This window comes from Phodopus roborovskii, unplaced genomic scaffold, assembly GCF_943737965.1.
Source record: "Phodopus roborovskii unplaced genomic scaffold, PHOROB, whole genome shotgun sequence".
In the NCBI taxonomy this organism is placed as follows: domain Eukaryota; kingdom Metazoa; phylum Chordata; class Mammalia; order Rodentia; family Cricetidae; genus Phodopus; species Phodopus roborovskii.
Window position 1 is genome coordinate 1,442,448 of NW_026126651.1, and position 15,133 is coordinate 1,457,580.

The 15,133-nt window shown below is 50.9% G+C and overlaps 1 protein-coding gene across 1 annotated transcript; it reads left to right on the forward strand.

Annotated features, from left to right (window-relative positions):
- Positions 1–2,887: 2,887 nt before the first annotated feature.
- On the forward strand, positions 2,888–12,697 carry Napsa (napsin A aspartic peptidase). Its single transcript, XM_051174333.1, has 9 exons — positions 2,888–2,976; positions 8,245–8,380; positions 8,465–8,588; positions 8,696–8,814; positions 9,277–9,476; positions 10,894–11,016; positions 11,109–11,253; positions 11,625–11,723; positions 12,386–12,697. Exons 1-9 carry the CDS (start codon positions 2,903–2,905, stop codon positions 12,623–12,625), a joined length of 1,260 nt encoding a protein of 419 aa, XP_051030290.1. The 5' UTR covers positions 2,888–2,902; the 3' UTR covers positions 12,626–12,697.
- The last annotated feature ends 2,436 nt before the right edge of the window (positions 12,698–15,133 follow it).

Here is a 15,133-nt window from a genome sequence, read left to right on the forward strand (position 1 = left end):
TTTCTCTCTCCGCTCTGGACTCTTTCAGACGCCTCTGGCTGTTGCCTCTCTCATATCCGCAATGCAAACTTCCCGTTTAGCCATACCTCGAGTGGCCATGTTTATGGACACTGGAACACTGGAAGAGCAGCAGATTCTTAACTGTTGAGCCCTCTGTCCAGGCATGTATTATTTTATTTCATCTTTTAAATTTAGTTGTGTTTATTTGTTTGTTTGTTTTTGAGACAGTCTCACTATGTAGCCCTAGCTGTCCTGGAACTTGATATGTCCATCAGGCTGGCCTTGAACTCATAGAGATTCACCTGTCTTTACTGCCAAATGCCGGCATTAAAGGCGTGCATCACTATGCTTGGCTGTTCTCACTAAGTTGCTCAGGCTGGCCTTAAACTCATTCTGTAGCCAAGGCTGACCTTGAACTTGCCGTCCTCCTGCCTCAGCCTCTCAAGCAGCTAGGATGACAGGGCTGTGTCCCCAAGCCTGCCTAGCCCCCTATCCTTTCTTCTCCTTTCTCTTTGCCACAGATTTTCACATGCCCTCTCTCTCCTCTCTCTCTCTCTCTCTCTCTCTCTCTCTCTCTCTCTCTCTCTCTCTCTCTCTCTCTCTCTCTCTCTCTCCCTCTCCCTCCTCAAAGAGAGGATTTGGATTCAGCCTTTCAGTTACTGGAATTGCAAGCATTTGCCTCCAAGTTCAATTTTCTTTTGAGACAGTTCTCATGTAGCCCAGGCTGACCTCAAATGTAGCCAAAGATGACCTTGAACTCCCTATCCTCATACCCCTGCCGCAGTTGTTGGATTATAGGTGCGTACCATTCTGACCGGCAACTCTGGTGTGCAATTCATATGGACGTTAGAGGTCTGTGTCGGGTGTCACCTTGTTTTTTGGAGACGGGGTCCCTCACTAAACCTAGAGCTCATTAATTGGCTACGTTGGCTGCCCCCTCCAGGAGGGATCTATCTGAATTTCCCCCGGCACCAGGATCACCATATACAGCTCCACAGCCTGGTGTGGGGGTGGAGCTCACATCCTAAGCCCTGCTGAATGCATTTTCCGCCCAGATACTCTACAGCCGAGGTCTCAGCCTTCCTAACGCTGGGGCCTTTAATGCCGTTCTCGCGTGGTGACCGCCACTCACAACATTATGTTGTTACTACTGCCTAACTGTAATTTTGCTACTGCTAGAATCATAACATAAATTAACGATGTGAAGGATATTTGATATGCAACTCCCAAAGGGATTGTGACCCACAGTTGAGAACCAATGCTCTAGTGCCTAAGGCAAAGGGCCACTTGAGTTTAGTAGCAGTGTGGGACCTTGTTTCAAAAGAACAGGAAGGCTGGAGAGATGGCTCGGCGGGTAAAGACACTTGCCACCAAGCCTGTGGGCCCCGTGTTTGATCTCTGAGACCCACAGGGTGGGAAGAGAGAGCTGACTCCTGGAAGTTGTCCTCTGACCTCTGAATTCATACTGTGGTGTGCTGGCACACAGACAGGTGTTAACTAATTAAAGTGGAAAAAGAGAGAGAAGCCCCCCCCCAAAAAAACAAGAACAGAGAAAGTGGGCACCTGAGGGCTGGCGGGGGCCACCCACACAGGACAGCACATCGCTGCTGTAACTGTGCGTCCCTTCCCACACCCCTCACAACCCGTTTCTGTCCCTTCCTCTTGCTCAAGAAAAGTTTGTGGTTAATGAGTCCCAGAAAACTAAACTAAAAGTCAAAAGCAGAAGCTGCAGAGGTGGCGGGAGAGGGGTGGTGGGTGCTGGGCCTGCCCTGGCCACTCTCCCACAGGTGCAAGTGATACAGGTGCTGGACCCCTGTCCCCTGCTGCTGAAGGACCTCTCACACACTCACACACTCACACACACACACACTCACACACACTCACACACTCACACACACACTCACACTCACACACACTCACACACACTCACACACACTCACACTCACACACACTCACACACACACTCACACACTCACACACACTCACACACACACTCACACACTCACACACTCACACACACTCACACACACTCACACACACTCACACACACTCACACACTCACACACACACACACTCACACACTCACACACTCACACACACACACTCACACACTCACACACTCACACACTCACACACTCACACACTCACACACTCACACACACTCACTCACACACACACTCACACACACTCACACACACACACACACTCACACACACTCACACACACTCAACACACACACACTCACACTCACACACACTCACACACACACTCACACACTCACACACTCACACACTCACACACTCACTCACACACACTCACACACACTCACACACACACACACTCACACACACTCACACACTCACACACTCACACACTCACACACTCACACACTCACACACACTCACACACTCACACACACTCACACACACTCACACACACTCTCACACACACTCACACACACTCACACACTCACACACACTCACACACACACTCACACACACTCACACACTCACACACACACTCACACACACACTCACACACTCTCACACTCACACACACTCACACACTCACACACACTCACACTCTCTCACACTCTCTCACACACACACTCACACACACTCACACACTCACACACACTCACACACACACTCACACACAGAGTCCCTGTCACCTGCTGCTGAAGGACTTCACACACACACTCACACATGCACACACACACTCACACATGCACACACACTCACACACTCACACACACAGAGTCCCTGTCACCTGCTGCTGAAGGACTTCACACACACACACACTCACTTCTGTGTTCCGGTAAGTGGTGGGGCGTGTACGGGGTGGAGTCTAGAGAGGAAGAAAGGGGCCACAGGACATCCCCGTCTAATCCCAGCCCTCAGAGATGTCGCCACCATGGGTGCTGCTGTGCCTGCTGTTACTGGGGAACTCAGGGCCTGCAGGGGCCACACTGATCCGGTATGGAGACCCCCTCCCTCCCCCTCTCCACAGATTCCTACCATTTGTCCTGTAAGACTAGGGCTGGCCTCCGTCCCCATAGAGTCCAAATGCTTTTTCAGGGTCCCCGGACTTTACTCCTTTTTAAAACGTGTGTGTGTGTGTCTGTCTGTCTGTCTGTCTGTCTGTCTGTCTGTCTGTGTCTGTGTGTGATGGAGTATGCAGAGAGGTCAGAGGATGACTAGGGTCTGTGAATCCAGCTCAGGTTCAGGTTGTGAGGTCTGGCTGCAAGGTTGCTTATGCCCTGAGTCCTCTTAAAGGCCTGGGTCCCCGACTCTCAGATTGGGTCTCCACCCTGAGAAACTTAGTATAATACCGTCTAATACCCACTTCCTTTTGGTTGTTTGGTTTCTGTTTGTTTGGCTTGGCTTTGTGCAGACTGAGTCTCATGTAGTCCAGCCTTATGAGGCCAGGATGATCTTGAACTCCAGGTTCTCTATGGTCTGCCTCTCAAGCGCTGGGACTGCAGGGAAGGAAGCCTGGGTTTGTACTGTGCAAGCAAGCACTCCACCCCTTGAGCCACGTCCTCAGCCATAGCCACACCTTTTCTTTTCTTTTTAAAGGCAGGGTCTCACTCTGCAGCTCCGGCTATAATAGAACTCAATTTGTAAAACAGGCTGGCCTCGAACTCATAGAGATCGCCTGCCTTGGTCTCTCAAGTGCTGAGATTCCAGTCATGGGCCACCTCGTTTTTAAGTCCCAGATACTTTGGCCACGGGGTGGGGTCTGTGGGGGTGGGGGGTGGAGGGAGAGTCCCAGCACTCGGGGAGGCTGAGCTCAAGGGTATGGAGGCACTGTCTCCAGAAATAAGTGCTGGGACTGCGGCTTGGTGGTGAAGATGGTATCTAGTAGACACCAGGGCCTCCATTCAACACCCACACCACAAGGTAAGACAGCTCTGGTCCTGAGGCCCGGGACTGGAGACCCCACCTTTATCCAGTCAGGATATATTTTGGGAGAAGGTGCCTTGGACCTGAGCCCTGGTAATCTGGCTTTAAGGCTCAAGCCCTCTGACTTTCCCTCCATTTCTTGGAGACCATGTGTGTGGTCTGCAAACTTCAATACTCTAGAGTTTCAGCTTCTGAGCATGCCTGTTTAGGGAGGCTGGTGCATGAGGGACCCCCACACCAACACCTTGTCTCTGATTCTCCCAATTCCTCCCCTTCTTTTCTCTTTTTTTTCATAATTTATTTTATTTCACGTGCATTGGTGTGTTTTGCCTGCATGTGTGCCTGTGTGAGGGTGTCAGATCCTGGAGTTACAGACAGGTGTGAGCTGCCATGTGGGTGCTGGGATTTGAACATGGGTCCTCTGGAAGAGCGGCCAGTGCTCTTGATGGGGGCACCTTTCCAGAAAGCATTTCCTGTCTTCACACTCCATACTCTAGGGCCTCTTCAGGCTGACTCTCGGGGCTGGCGGGGTGTTATGGGTGGGCGACGGCTAGAGGGTTACCATGCCTGGCTCTGTTAATGTGTTTTTGTTTTGTTTGCTTTTTAAAAAATCTATTTATTGTATTGTGGGGAATGTGTGCAAGTACAATGCACAGCATATGTGTGGAGGTCAGAGGACACCTTTCAGAAGTAGGTTCTCTCCTTCTGCTTAGGATCGAGCTCTGGTCTCCAGACTTGGCAGAGGTGCATTTGGACATCCATCAGTCAGTGATGATTACCTTCTCTCCTTCCTTCCTTCCTTCCTTCCTTCCTTTCTTTTAGGTCCCACGTAGTCCAGACTAGCCACAAACTGTATATATAGCCAAGGATGAGCTTCTGCTTGTCCTGCCTCACCATCGCAGGAGTGCACCACCATGCCTGATTTAAGTGCAGGGAGGGGAAGCCAGGGCATTGTATGCTAGGTGAGCTCTACCAAATGAGCCCCAGTCCAGCCCCTTTAACCACATTTTTTAAGCCAGTATATCACAGACATCCAAGTCCATGCCAAGAGCTCTGGATATACACTACTCTCTTGGAGTCAAGAACAGTGGCAACACCCAGGTCTTTCTTGGACACACTCAATCCCAATGCGCTCCACCGCAGGCTAGCAAAACAGAGCTAGGAGACCTTCATTTGAGCCAGGCTTTTGGTCAGGCCTTGAGAAGCCCTCAGGTCAAGGGCCAAGTTCAACAAATCTCCAACCAGCTTTTGCAATGGAATCTTAAAGAAGCCCACCCATTCATTTACAGTGGCTTCTGCTGCTTAACTGCTGCAGAAACAAGTTGGGTTTTGTTATTATTGGATTTTTAATTTTTTTTCTTTCTTTTTTTTTTCCTTGATTTTTTTTCGAGACAGAGTTTGTAGTTTTGGAGTCTGTCCTGGAACTTGCTCTGTAGACCAGGCTGGTCTCAAACTCACAGAGATCCTCCTGCCTCTGCCTTCTGAGTGCTGGGATTAAAGGCATGCGCCACCGACGCCAGGCTATTTTTGGATTTCTTAAACTGAAAAAAAAAATTATATGTATGATTGCTTTGCCTAGTCTCGGGGTTTCTATTGCTGTGACAAAATGCCATGTCCAAAAGAAACTTGGGGAAGAAAGCGTTTACTTCAGTTACAATTCTCAGGTCACATTCCATCAGCAAGGAGTCAGGGGGCACAGAGGCCCTGAAGGAATTCTGTTTACTAGCTTTCTCTCATGGCTTGCTCAGCCTGCTCTCTTACACATCCCAAGACCACGTGACCGGGTGCCTCCCACAGGACTGCGTCCTCCCACACTAATCATCAACCAAGGCCAGTCTAGTGGGGCATATTCCCTGTTCCAAAATAAGTCTATTTTATGTCAAGTTGACATAATATTAACCGGAACAATCTGGCACAAAAAAACACATCAGTGGTAAACCATAACCTTTTCTTTCTTGTTTACCCCCCAAGATCTCATGTTAATATTACCGTCACAAGATAAAATGTTCTAAGTTTTAAAAGTCCCAGTCTTTAAAAATTCAAACTCTTTGAAAGTTCAGTCTTCAGCCTGGCAATGGTGGCGGCGCACAACTTTAATCCTACCTCTCAGGGGGCAGAGGCAGGAGAATCTCTACGATTTCAAGGCCAGCTTGGTCTACAGAGCAAGCTGCAGGACATCCAGAGAAACACAGAGAAACCCTGTCTCTAGGAAAAAAAAAAAGCAAGCAAACAAACAAAAAGTTCAGTCTTCTACACATTTTCAAACTCTCCTTCAAAGTTCAAGCCTCTGTAAAATATCTGTAGTCTCTCTAAAAGTCCAAAGTCTCTTTAAAAGTTCAAGGTCTCAACTGTGGGCATCTGGTAAATCAAAACAAGGAAGATATTTTCTTATTCCAAGAGGGAAGATCCAGTGTACGGTCACAAAGAAAGCAAAGCAAAACCAAAGTCCAGCCTGTAAGTCAGTGCTGGACATCTGGGACTCACAAGCAAGGCTCCAGAGGGCTTGAACAGCAGCACGCACCTCAACTCCTAAGCGCAGGCGGGCCCCACTCCACCGCTGCTCTGGTCCATCCCTTGGTGGTCACCCCTTGGCTCTAGCATCTCCTAAACGCTGGGTCTCTGCAACCAACAGCCTCTTTGGGTGCTCTCAGGGACTCTGCCCCTGCCCCGTGGTGCCAAGCCTCAGCTTCTCTCCATGACCCCTTCCATCCTGGGGCTTGGACTGCAACGGAGGCTGCACCTTTGACAATGCTCACAGAGCCTTGCCCCAGCCCCACAACTCCTGCATGCCTTCAAAAGCAGTACCACCCGAGACACGTAGACATTGCCAAACTCGGTTAGCAGCACAAGGCACATCCATACCTCCCTCTGGACCACAGCTTCTACGTGTTGAGCCTGAGGAAACACTTCCCACAAGATCTCACCCAGTGATGCTTCCTCCTCCTCCTCCTTCTCTTCCTCTTCTTCAACAGGATCTCACTGTGTAGTCCTGGTTGTCTTAGAACTCTATGTAGAGTAGGCTAACATTGACTTTACAGAGATCTGCCAGTCTGACACTCAATCTCTGCTGGGATTAAAGGTACGCATCACCATGCTGGACCCTGGTCTGTTTTTAATTACTGCTAGTTTCTCAATTCCATGCAACCAGCATCGAGCCTCAGCAAAGCCTTAATTTAAAATACCACATAAGTGGCCTTGACAGAGTGTTTTGTTCTTGTTTTGGTTTGTTTTTTTGAGACAGGATTTCTCTGTGTAGACTTGGCTGTCCCACGAACCAAACTGTACACCAGGCTAGGTGTGCAGGCACCAGACATGTATACAGTGCATAGTTACACATGCAGACAAAGCACTCAGATCTGTGAAGTTTTTTAATTGTAAATGTATTGTCAAGTCAGGGTTTCCTTTTTTTGTTTCTTCTGGAAGAACAGGGGATTGAAATTACAGTTTAATTCCTGATAAACTTATGTAGGATTTAAATATATTTATTTAGGTATTATATATGTATATATAATTTTGGTTTTTCAAGACAGGGTTTCTCTGTATAGCCCTGAAAGTTCTGAAACTCACTCTGTAGACCAGGTTGGCCTTGAACTCAGAGATCCTCCTGCCTCTGCCTCCCCAGTGCTAGGATTAAAGGCGTACATCACCATAACCTGGCCTATATTTTTTATGTGCTTTTTCTTGTTTTTTTTTTTTTTTTTTGTTTTCCAGACAGGGTCTCTCTGTAGCTTTGGAGGCTGTCCTGGAACTAACTCTTGTAGACCAGGCTGGTCTTGAACTCCCAAAGATCCGCCTGCCTCTGTCTCCCGAGTGCTTGGATTAAGGACGTGCCCGGCATTTTTAAATGCTTTTAATCATTATTTTTAAATTATATGTTTGTGTGGGAGTCTGTGTGTGGGTGTGTGGAGGTAAGTTCAGCGCTGGTGGAGGCCAGAAGCAGGTGTTGGTCTCTTGAAGCTGGAGTTACAGGCTGTTGTGAACCTCCCAATAAGGGTATTGGGGACTGAATCAGGTTCGCTGCTAGATCCCCAAGCGTTCTTGAGCACTGAATGGTCTCTCCAGCTTCCCCTTCCCATCATCCCCCCCCCCAATCTTTGGGACTCGCTGGGAATGCTGGTATCAGGGGAACAGCTTTCCTCAAGGCATCAGAACACTGGCGGGCCTTTGAGTCTGTGCCCTGTGGATGGCGTTCTCTTGTCGGGCTAGGAAGCTGTCCTCAGCAGGGTTGCTTGGTCACTAAGGAGCTGAAGTGAGTGACTGCTCCGACAGGACTCCGCAGACAGTAGGGCATCTATCACAGGATGGTCTTCTGAATGCATAGTTTTTCTTCACTCTCTAGAGTCCCTCTTCGCCGAGTTCCCCCTGGACACAGGCTCTTGAGCCCACTGAATGGATGGGGACAGCCAGCAGAGCCTCCCAGGACCCCCACCGCTGGTGACAAGCCCACCTTTGTGCCTCTGTCCAAGTTCATGAACGTGAGTCCCCCCCCCCCCCCGCCCACCCGCGTTCCTGCGCTTGCGGTGGAACACGCATTTATCCTGTGTTCTCTTATGCACCAGACCCAGTACTTTGGAGACATTGGTTTGGGAACGCCTCCTCAGAATTTCACAGTTGTCTTTGACACGGGTTCTTCCAATCTCTGGGTCCCCTCCGTGAGATGCCATTTCTTCAGTTTGCCCTGCTGTGAGCTCCCCGAGGGAGAAGGCCGAAAGGGGTGATGGGAGGAGAGGGGCTTGGCCTCCCTATCAGTGTCCCATCCCGAGTGACGCCCACTGTATCTCCTGAATTAGGGTTTCACCATCGTTTCAATCCCAAGGCCTCAAGCTCCTTTCAGCCCAATGGGACCAAGTTTGCCATTCAGTATGGGACTGGGCAGCTGACCGGAATCCTGAGCCAGGATAATCTGACTGTGAGTGACTTCAGCCACACAAGACTTCAACTTACAACCAGGGTCTACGCCACCCGGTCAGGGAGGGGCTTGAAGAGGCAGGCCCTCGTGGGAGAGAGGGAGGGGATTCTTGAGAGGAGGTGGGGTCTCCTAGGAGGGGATGCAGGGACCCTGGGCAAGGGGTGGAGCTTCCTAGAAAGAGGCAGAGTCTCCTAGGAAAGGAGGTAGGGTTTCTAGAGAAGAGATGGGATCTCCTTAGCAAGAGGACGGGGCTTCTTGAGAAGGGGCAAAGCCTCTCGAGGACCGGGGAAGACAAGAGGCTTTCTTTGCAAATTAAGCATGGCCTCCCTAGAAGTGGAACATCCTGGTGGGTTCTCATGTAGACCATCTAGATTCCTTTCCCAAAGGCTCCAAGCAGGATCCCGGCCATAGGAGGGTAATGTCTTTCTAGAAGTAACTGGTTCCACTTCAATTTACCCGTAGATCGGGGGAATCCGGGGCGCCTCTGTGACGTTTGCCGAGGCTCTGTGGGAGTCCAGCCTGGTCTTCACTCTTGCTCGATTTGACGGGATCCTGGGCCTCGGTTTCCCAACTCTGGCTATAGATGGCGTTCAGCCTCCACTGGACGCGATGGTAGAGCAAGGGCTGCTGGAGAAGCCCGTCTTCTCCTTTTACCTCAACAGGTATTGGGTGGGAGTTGCCTTCCATACCCAAGGGCCCATCCATTGCTAAACTCCTCTCCCTTAGCAGGAAGATGCCTTCCTCTAAGGTCTCCATACCCTCCTACCACAGTTCACTCTGGGGGGGGGGGGAACCAATGAACTTATTCAGCTTCCTTTCAGATCACAGGCGAGGGGCTACCCACAGCAGCGTGGGTACTCTTCCCCTAAAAGGCTGCCCTGAAATGTCTCCACCCAGCAGGGATGGGGGTTCCCTGTAGCGATCGATCGGCAGAGCTTCCCCTAGTCTTCCCCAGTCTGTGTACTCCAGCACCTCTCCCAGGCCACTAGCAATTGAGGCAGAGTTGCGCGAGAGGCGGCAGCTGGATTCAGATGAGCGTCTTAAGTCCCTTCTCGCCCTTCCATGAGGGAGTGTTAACAGTCAACAAGCCCAAGATGGCGGTTGTTTGGCTTGGCACACAGTCACTTACAACACCAGCCTGGAGGATCTCCTTCAGGACATCCTATTACCAACAGGAAGTTCAGTGGTCCTTGAAGGAAGTCAGCCTCCCAACACAAGAGCTTTCACCTGCATTCAGGAAAGTGCTTACCCAAAGTAGAGACATGAAAAGAAACCCCACAACCTGAGTGGCAACTCGGGACACATCAGTGACACTCAGCATGGGCTCACAATGTCCCAGGTGTAGAAATCAAACAGGAAATTCCACGCCCATTCAACAGTACTCCAGTTAAGCACCCTTGCGTCGCCCCTAAGAGCTCATACTCCACTGGAGAGCCCTGCCGAGAGCCAGCGTCACCCAGTACTCATCAGCTTTTAAGAGGCACAACTCAAAAGGCCCCCTCAGTACCAGGCACAGTGGTGCATTCCTGCACCCCAACACTTGGGAGGCAAAGGTCATTCTTAACTTGCTTCCAGTCCCCATACCAAGGACCTGTCCATGCCCTCCCCCCATTGTCTCGGTTAGGGTTCCTGTTGCTGTGGGGAGGGAAGGGTTGATTTGGCTCACACTCCCCAGCATTGTGCATCACCAAAGAAAGTCAGGACAGGAACACAAATGGGAGGAACCTGGGGGCAGGAGCTGATGCAGAGGCCATCGAGGATGCTGCTGGCTGGCTTGTTCTCCATAGCTTGCTCAGCCTGCTTTCTTATCGAAGCCAGGACCACCAGCCCAGGGGAAGCCCCTCCCACGTAGGCTGCGTCCTCCCACACAAACACTAGGAACTGCCACAGCCAGATCTTACGGAGATATTTTGTCAGTTGAGGTACCCTATTCTCCAGTGACTCCAGCTAGTGTCAAGTTGACATAAAACTACGTAACACACAACCTAGAAGCTAACTGGCAGGGTGTCCCTTCAGAGGTTCCCACCTCTGAGACCAACAAGTGACACACCAGCCCCTTATTGCACTTTACCTCTGCAGAGATGCTGAAGGGTCCGATGGAGGAGAGCTGGTCCTGGGGGGCTCAGATCCGGCTCACTACATCCCTCCCCTCATCTTCATGCCAGTCACAATCCCTGCCTACTGGCAGGTCCACATGGAGAGGTGAGCAGCCCGGCCTTGTGGGGCTTGAGCAGAGGATCTGGACATGCAGGTCCTGCCTCTGATGATAGTCCCTGCTCTATCCTCCCTCACAGTGTGAAGGTTGGTACAGGGCTGACTCTCTGTGCCCAGGGCTGTGCTGCCATCCTAGACACCGGTACATCTCTAATCACAGGGCCCAGTGAGGAGATCCGGGCCTTGAATAGGGCCATCGGGGGATTTCCCTTCTTGGCTGGACAGGTGAGGACCACTCTTGGTACTGATGGGTGTGCTGAGGAGGGTCTTGGGGGTTTGGTGGCAGACTTCAGGTGGGAAGCTGCTGCCTAAAGGATAAATGCAGGTTACCAAGGCGTAAATGAGGAAGGGCAGGCAGACCTAGCCGTCTGAGTGATGGCATGTAGGCAGTAGGAGGAAGACAGCGTGCTTCCCAGGTGGGTGGGGGAGAACTCTGTAGAATTTGACTGCTAGGAGAAGCCTCCCCAACAAGACCTGTCTACAAGAATACCCGACTGCACAATAGACGCTGTGCTCTAGGGCATTGGGGATCCGCCAAGACACTTGAGCAGAGCAGCAGTCACCTGCCTACCGTCACGGTCGCTCTTCTTCCACAGTACCTCATTCAGTGTTCCAAGATCCCAGAGCTCCCACCTGTCTCCTTCTGCCTTGGTGGAGTCTGGTTTAACCTCACAGGCCAGGACTATGTCATCAAGGTAAGATGTCTGCCACAGGAACACCGGAGTAACAAAACTGAGCTTCAGAGGGTAGAGCTGGGGCTCTATTCACCAGGGCCGGGCATCCAACACAGGAACTTTATCTTTAGAGAGGGCCTCGTGTAGCTTTGGCAGGCCCAGAACTGCTGATATAGCCCAGGCTGAGCTCAAACTCGGAGATCCCCCTGCCTATTTCTCAAGTGCTGGGATTAAAGCCTGTGCCAGCACAACCCAGCCTGAACCTTGCCTTTCTTTTCTCCCTTTCAAAGATTTATTTGTTTATTTTGTGTGTGTGTGCACTGGACTACAGCATGTTTGCAAAAGTCAGAAGACAATATGAAGGAATCGATTTTCTCTTACTTAGGGGGTCTGAGGATTGAACTCAGGTCGACAGACTTAGCAGCAAGTACCTTTACTGGCTGAGCCATTTCAAAGCTCCCCTTTCTTTCTTTTCTTTTTCTTTCTTTTTTTTTTTAATGGGGTTAAGTTTGCAGCCCAGGCTGGCCATCCTCCTCCCTGAGTCTCCCGAGCAAGCGCTGGGATCACTGGATGGTTGTGCCCTGCCCAACTAGAAATACTCCTTGTCCTCTTCTGGGTGCAGAGGGAGCAATCAATCTCGGATCTCAGTGACACGCAATGTCCACCCTGTTGTCACCTTGCAGATTCTTAAGAGTGATGTTGGCCTCTGCCTGTTGGGCTTCCAGGCCTTGAACATCCCAAAGCCTGCAGGACCCCTCTGGATCCTCGGAGACGTCTTTTTGGGGCCCTACGTGGCTGTCTTTGACAGAGGGGACAAAAACGTCGGCCCGCGCGTGGGTTTGGCGCGTGCTCAATCTCGTGCAAGTGTATCCGCAGGAACAAGGGCTGCGCAGGCGCAGTTTCTCAGAGGACGCTCCGGTTAGGGAACATGCATGCTGGGTCAGAGGTCGTGCTTCTTTCCAATTAAAAAAAAAATCCGCTTTCAATTAAAGGAACCCACTGTAGTCGCTTTCGGGAAGGGAAAATGGATGTCTGACCTCTGGAGTTGAAAATATGGGAGGGAAGGAAGTATCCTATTCTGCAGTCTTTGCGCCAGCGATAGGTCCGGGAACAACAGTCCCCATGAAGCCTCGGACCCCCACTGCCCGTAGCGAAAGGCCCGTGCACTGCGGAGCATCACTGATTTTGTAGTTCTCTCCTTGTTGGTGTCCAGAAGTGAGGGAGGCGACAAGTTGCAGTAACAGGTGGCCGCGGAGGTGACACCAGCAAAAGGTTTGTTGTAAGGAGAAAGGTCACCATCCTGCGGATCTTGTGTGTCCAGAGCCCCTGGGTCTGTCATAAAGGCGCACCTTGAAGACCCCCGGTTGTGGGAAGAAGGGGCTGTCCCTCCTCAGGTGCTGATGTCACAGCGCCCATCCGCAGTCCCTCGCTGCCCAAAGGTGCCTGATCCGGGCCACCCGTCCCCAACCACCAGACCCCTGGACTTGGGGTGAGTGTGAGGAAGGGGGCAGAGGCTCAAGTGTGGGGGTGGGAAGAAGCTCTACAGCTTAGCGTGTGAGACAGGGAACCAAAGGTTGCAAGGGAAGGATCCTCTGGATTTGGAGCTTGGGGAAGGTTGCAGGTTACTTGTGTGGGTTTTTATTATTATTATTTTGTATGGTTGGTTGCTTTTGGTTTTTCGAGACAGGATTACTCAGTGTAGCCCTGGCTGGAACTCTGTAGAACAGGCTGGCCTCGAATTCGGAGACTCACCTGTCTCTGCCTGTGTGTGTGTGAAGCATAAGCAGCGACTCTGTCCTCAATCTTGGCTTCACTGGATTTTCCAGTGATGAGATGGGAGGTAAGAGGCGGAGAAAAAGTAATCTTAGAAGTTTGCTTGGCCTTGGGAATAAGGGGAGGGACAGAGAGCAGGAGGGGTTGCTGGGGCGACGGAGGATGTCTGGGGGAAAGGGTAAGAGTAGATGAGGTGGACTGGGACTGAGAAAAGAATTTCCCAGAAGAGGCCAAGCACCCTTCCGGCATTCCCTCAACTCGGTTTTATCTTCTCCCCTCTGGACACCCCATCCAGTCCATGGTCAAAGGGTGGTGAGTCTCTATTGACCCATCCCTCTCCCCACGCCCTGGGGAATGTGGTAGCCCTTTTCTTTTGGGCCAACAACCAGCACCCAAGTCATGATGTGGAGACTTAATATTAGTTATGAAAGCTTGGCCTTATCTTATGCTTGTCCCACCAGCTCTTACAATTTAAATTAACCTGTTTCTCTTCATCCACGTTTTGCCATGGGGCGTTTTACCTTTCTTTCATTCTGTGCGTCCTACTTTCCTGCTTCCTCTATGTCTGTCTGGCAGTTGACTGGCTGGCCCAGGTCTCTCCCTCTCTTCTTTCCCAAGCCTAGATTCCTCCTTCTACTTATTCTGTCTGCTCACCAGCCCTGCCTTTCCCTGTACTGCCTAGCTATTGGCTGTTCAGCTTTTATTAGATCAGTTGCCTTAGCCAGGCAAGGTGAAAGAAACAGAAACACATCTTTACATAATTAAACAAATGCACCATAAACAAAGGTAGCACATCTTTGCCCAGTCAAACAAATATTCCACAACAGGCCTTAAAGTTACCCAGGTTTCCTGGGCTCCAGAGTTTCAAACCATTGCCTGCTCTTTATCCCCACCTCTAACCCCATAATCTTCTCTCTGTTTCCTCCTCCTTACCCCGCTTCTGACCTCTGGGGAAATAAGCAAAACAAAACACTGGTTTATTTGGTAACAGAAAGTCAGGGTAGAGAGAGACTGAGGATTGCAATTTAGGTCTTTGTGTCAGTTTATACTTCCAACCCCTAATGCATACCCAAACCCTGGGCCAGCCTGCAACCCTGTCCCCAGCTGACCTGGGACCCACCCTTCACAGCAAATCACTGCTTCTCTTTGTAACATGCCGGAATTAGGGGTATATAGTGGGTAGTAAGTGGAACGGGCAGAGTCTTGAAGGCTCCAGAGGATGGGGACTTCAGGGTCTGGGGCAGGTGAGGACTCACTCCTGGGACATGCCCACTCTACAATGACTCAGACTCAACTGCTGCCAAGATGGGGGATTTGACTGAGATGGAGAGCGCAGAGGCAGAGGAACCAAGACCCAGCAGAAGAGGGCGACAGAGACCCAGAGAGAGGGACCAAAACAGACCTGAGGCAGAGAGGAACCAAGACCCAAGGAGAGAGGGCGATAGAGCCTCAGAAAGTGAGACGGGGTGGGGTGGGGCACAGACCCAAAGGGGAAGAGATAGAGACCTAGAGAGAAAGGGACAAAGAGCTAGAGAAAGAAGGACTGAGACCAGAGAGGGAGACAAAGCCCCAAAGAGAAAGGATGAGACCCTCACACAGAGACAGGCAGAGGCCAAGGAACAGACACTTGAGAAACCAGATTCCCAGAGCGGTGCGGG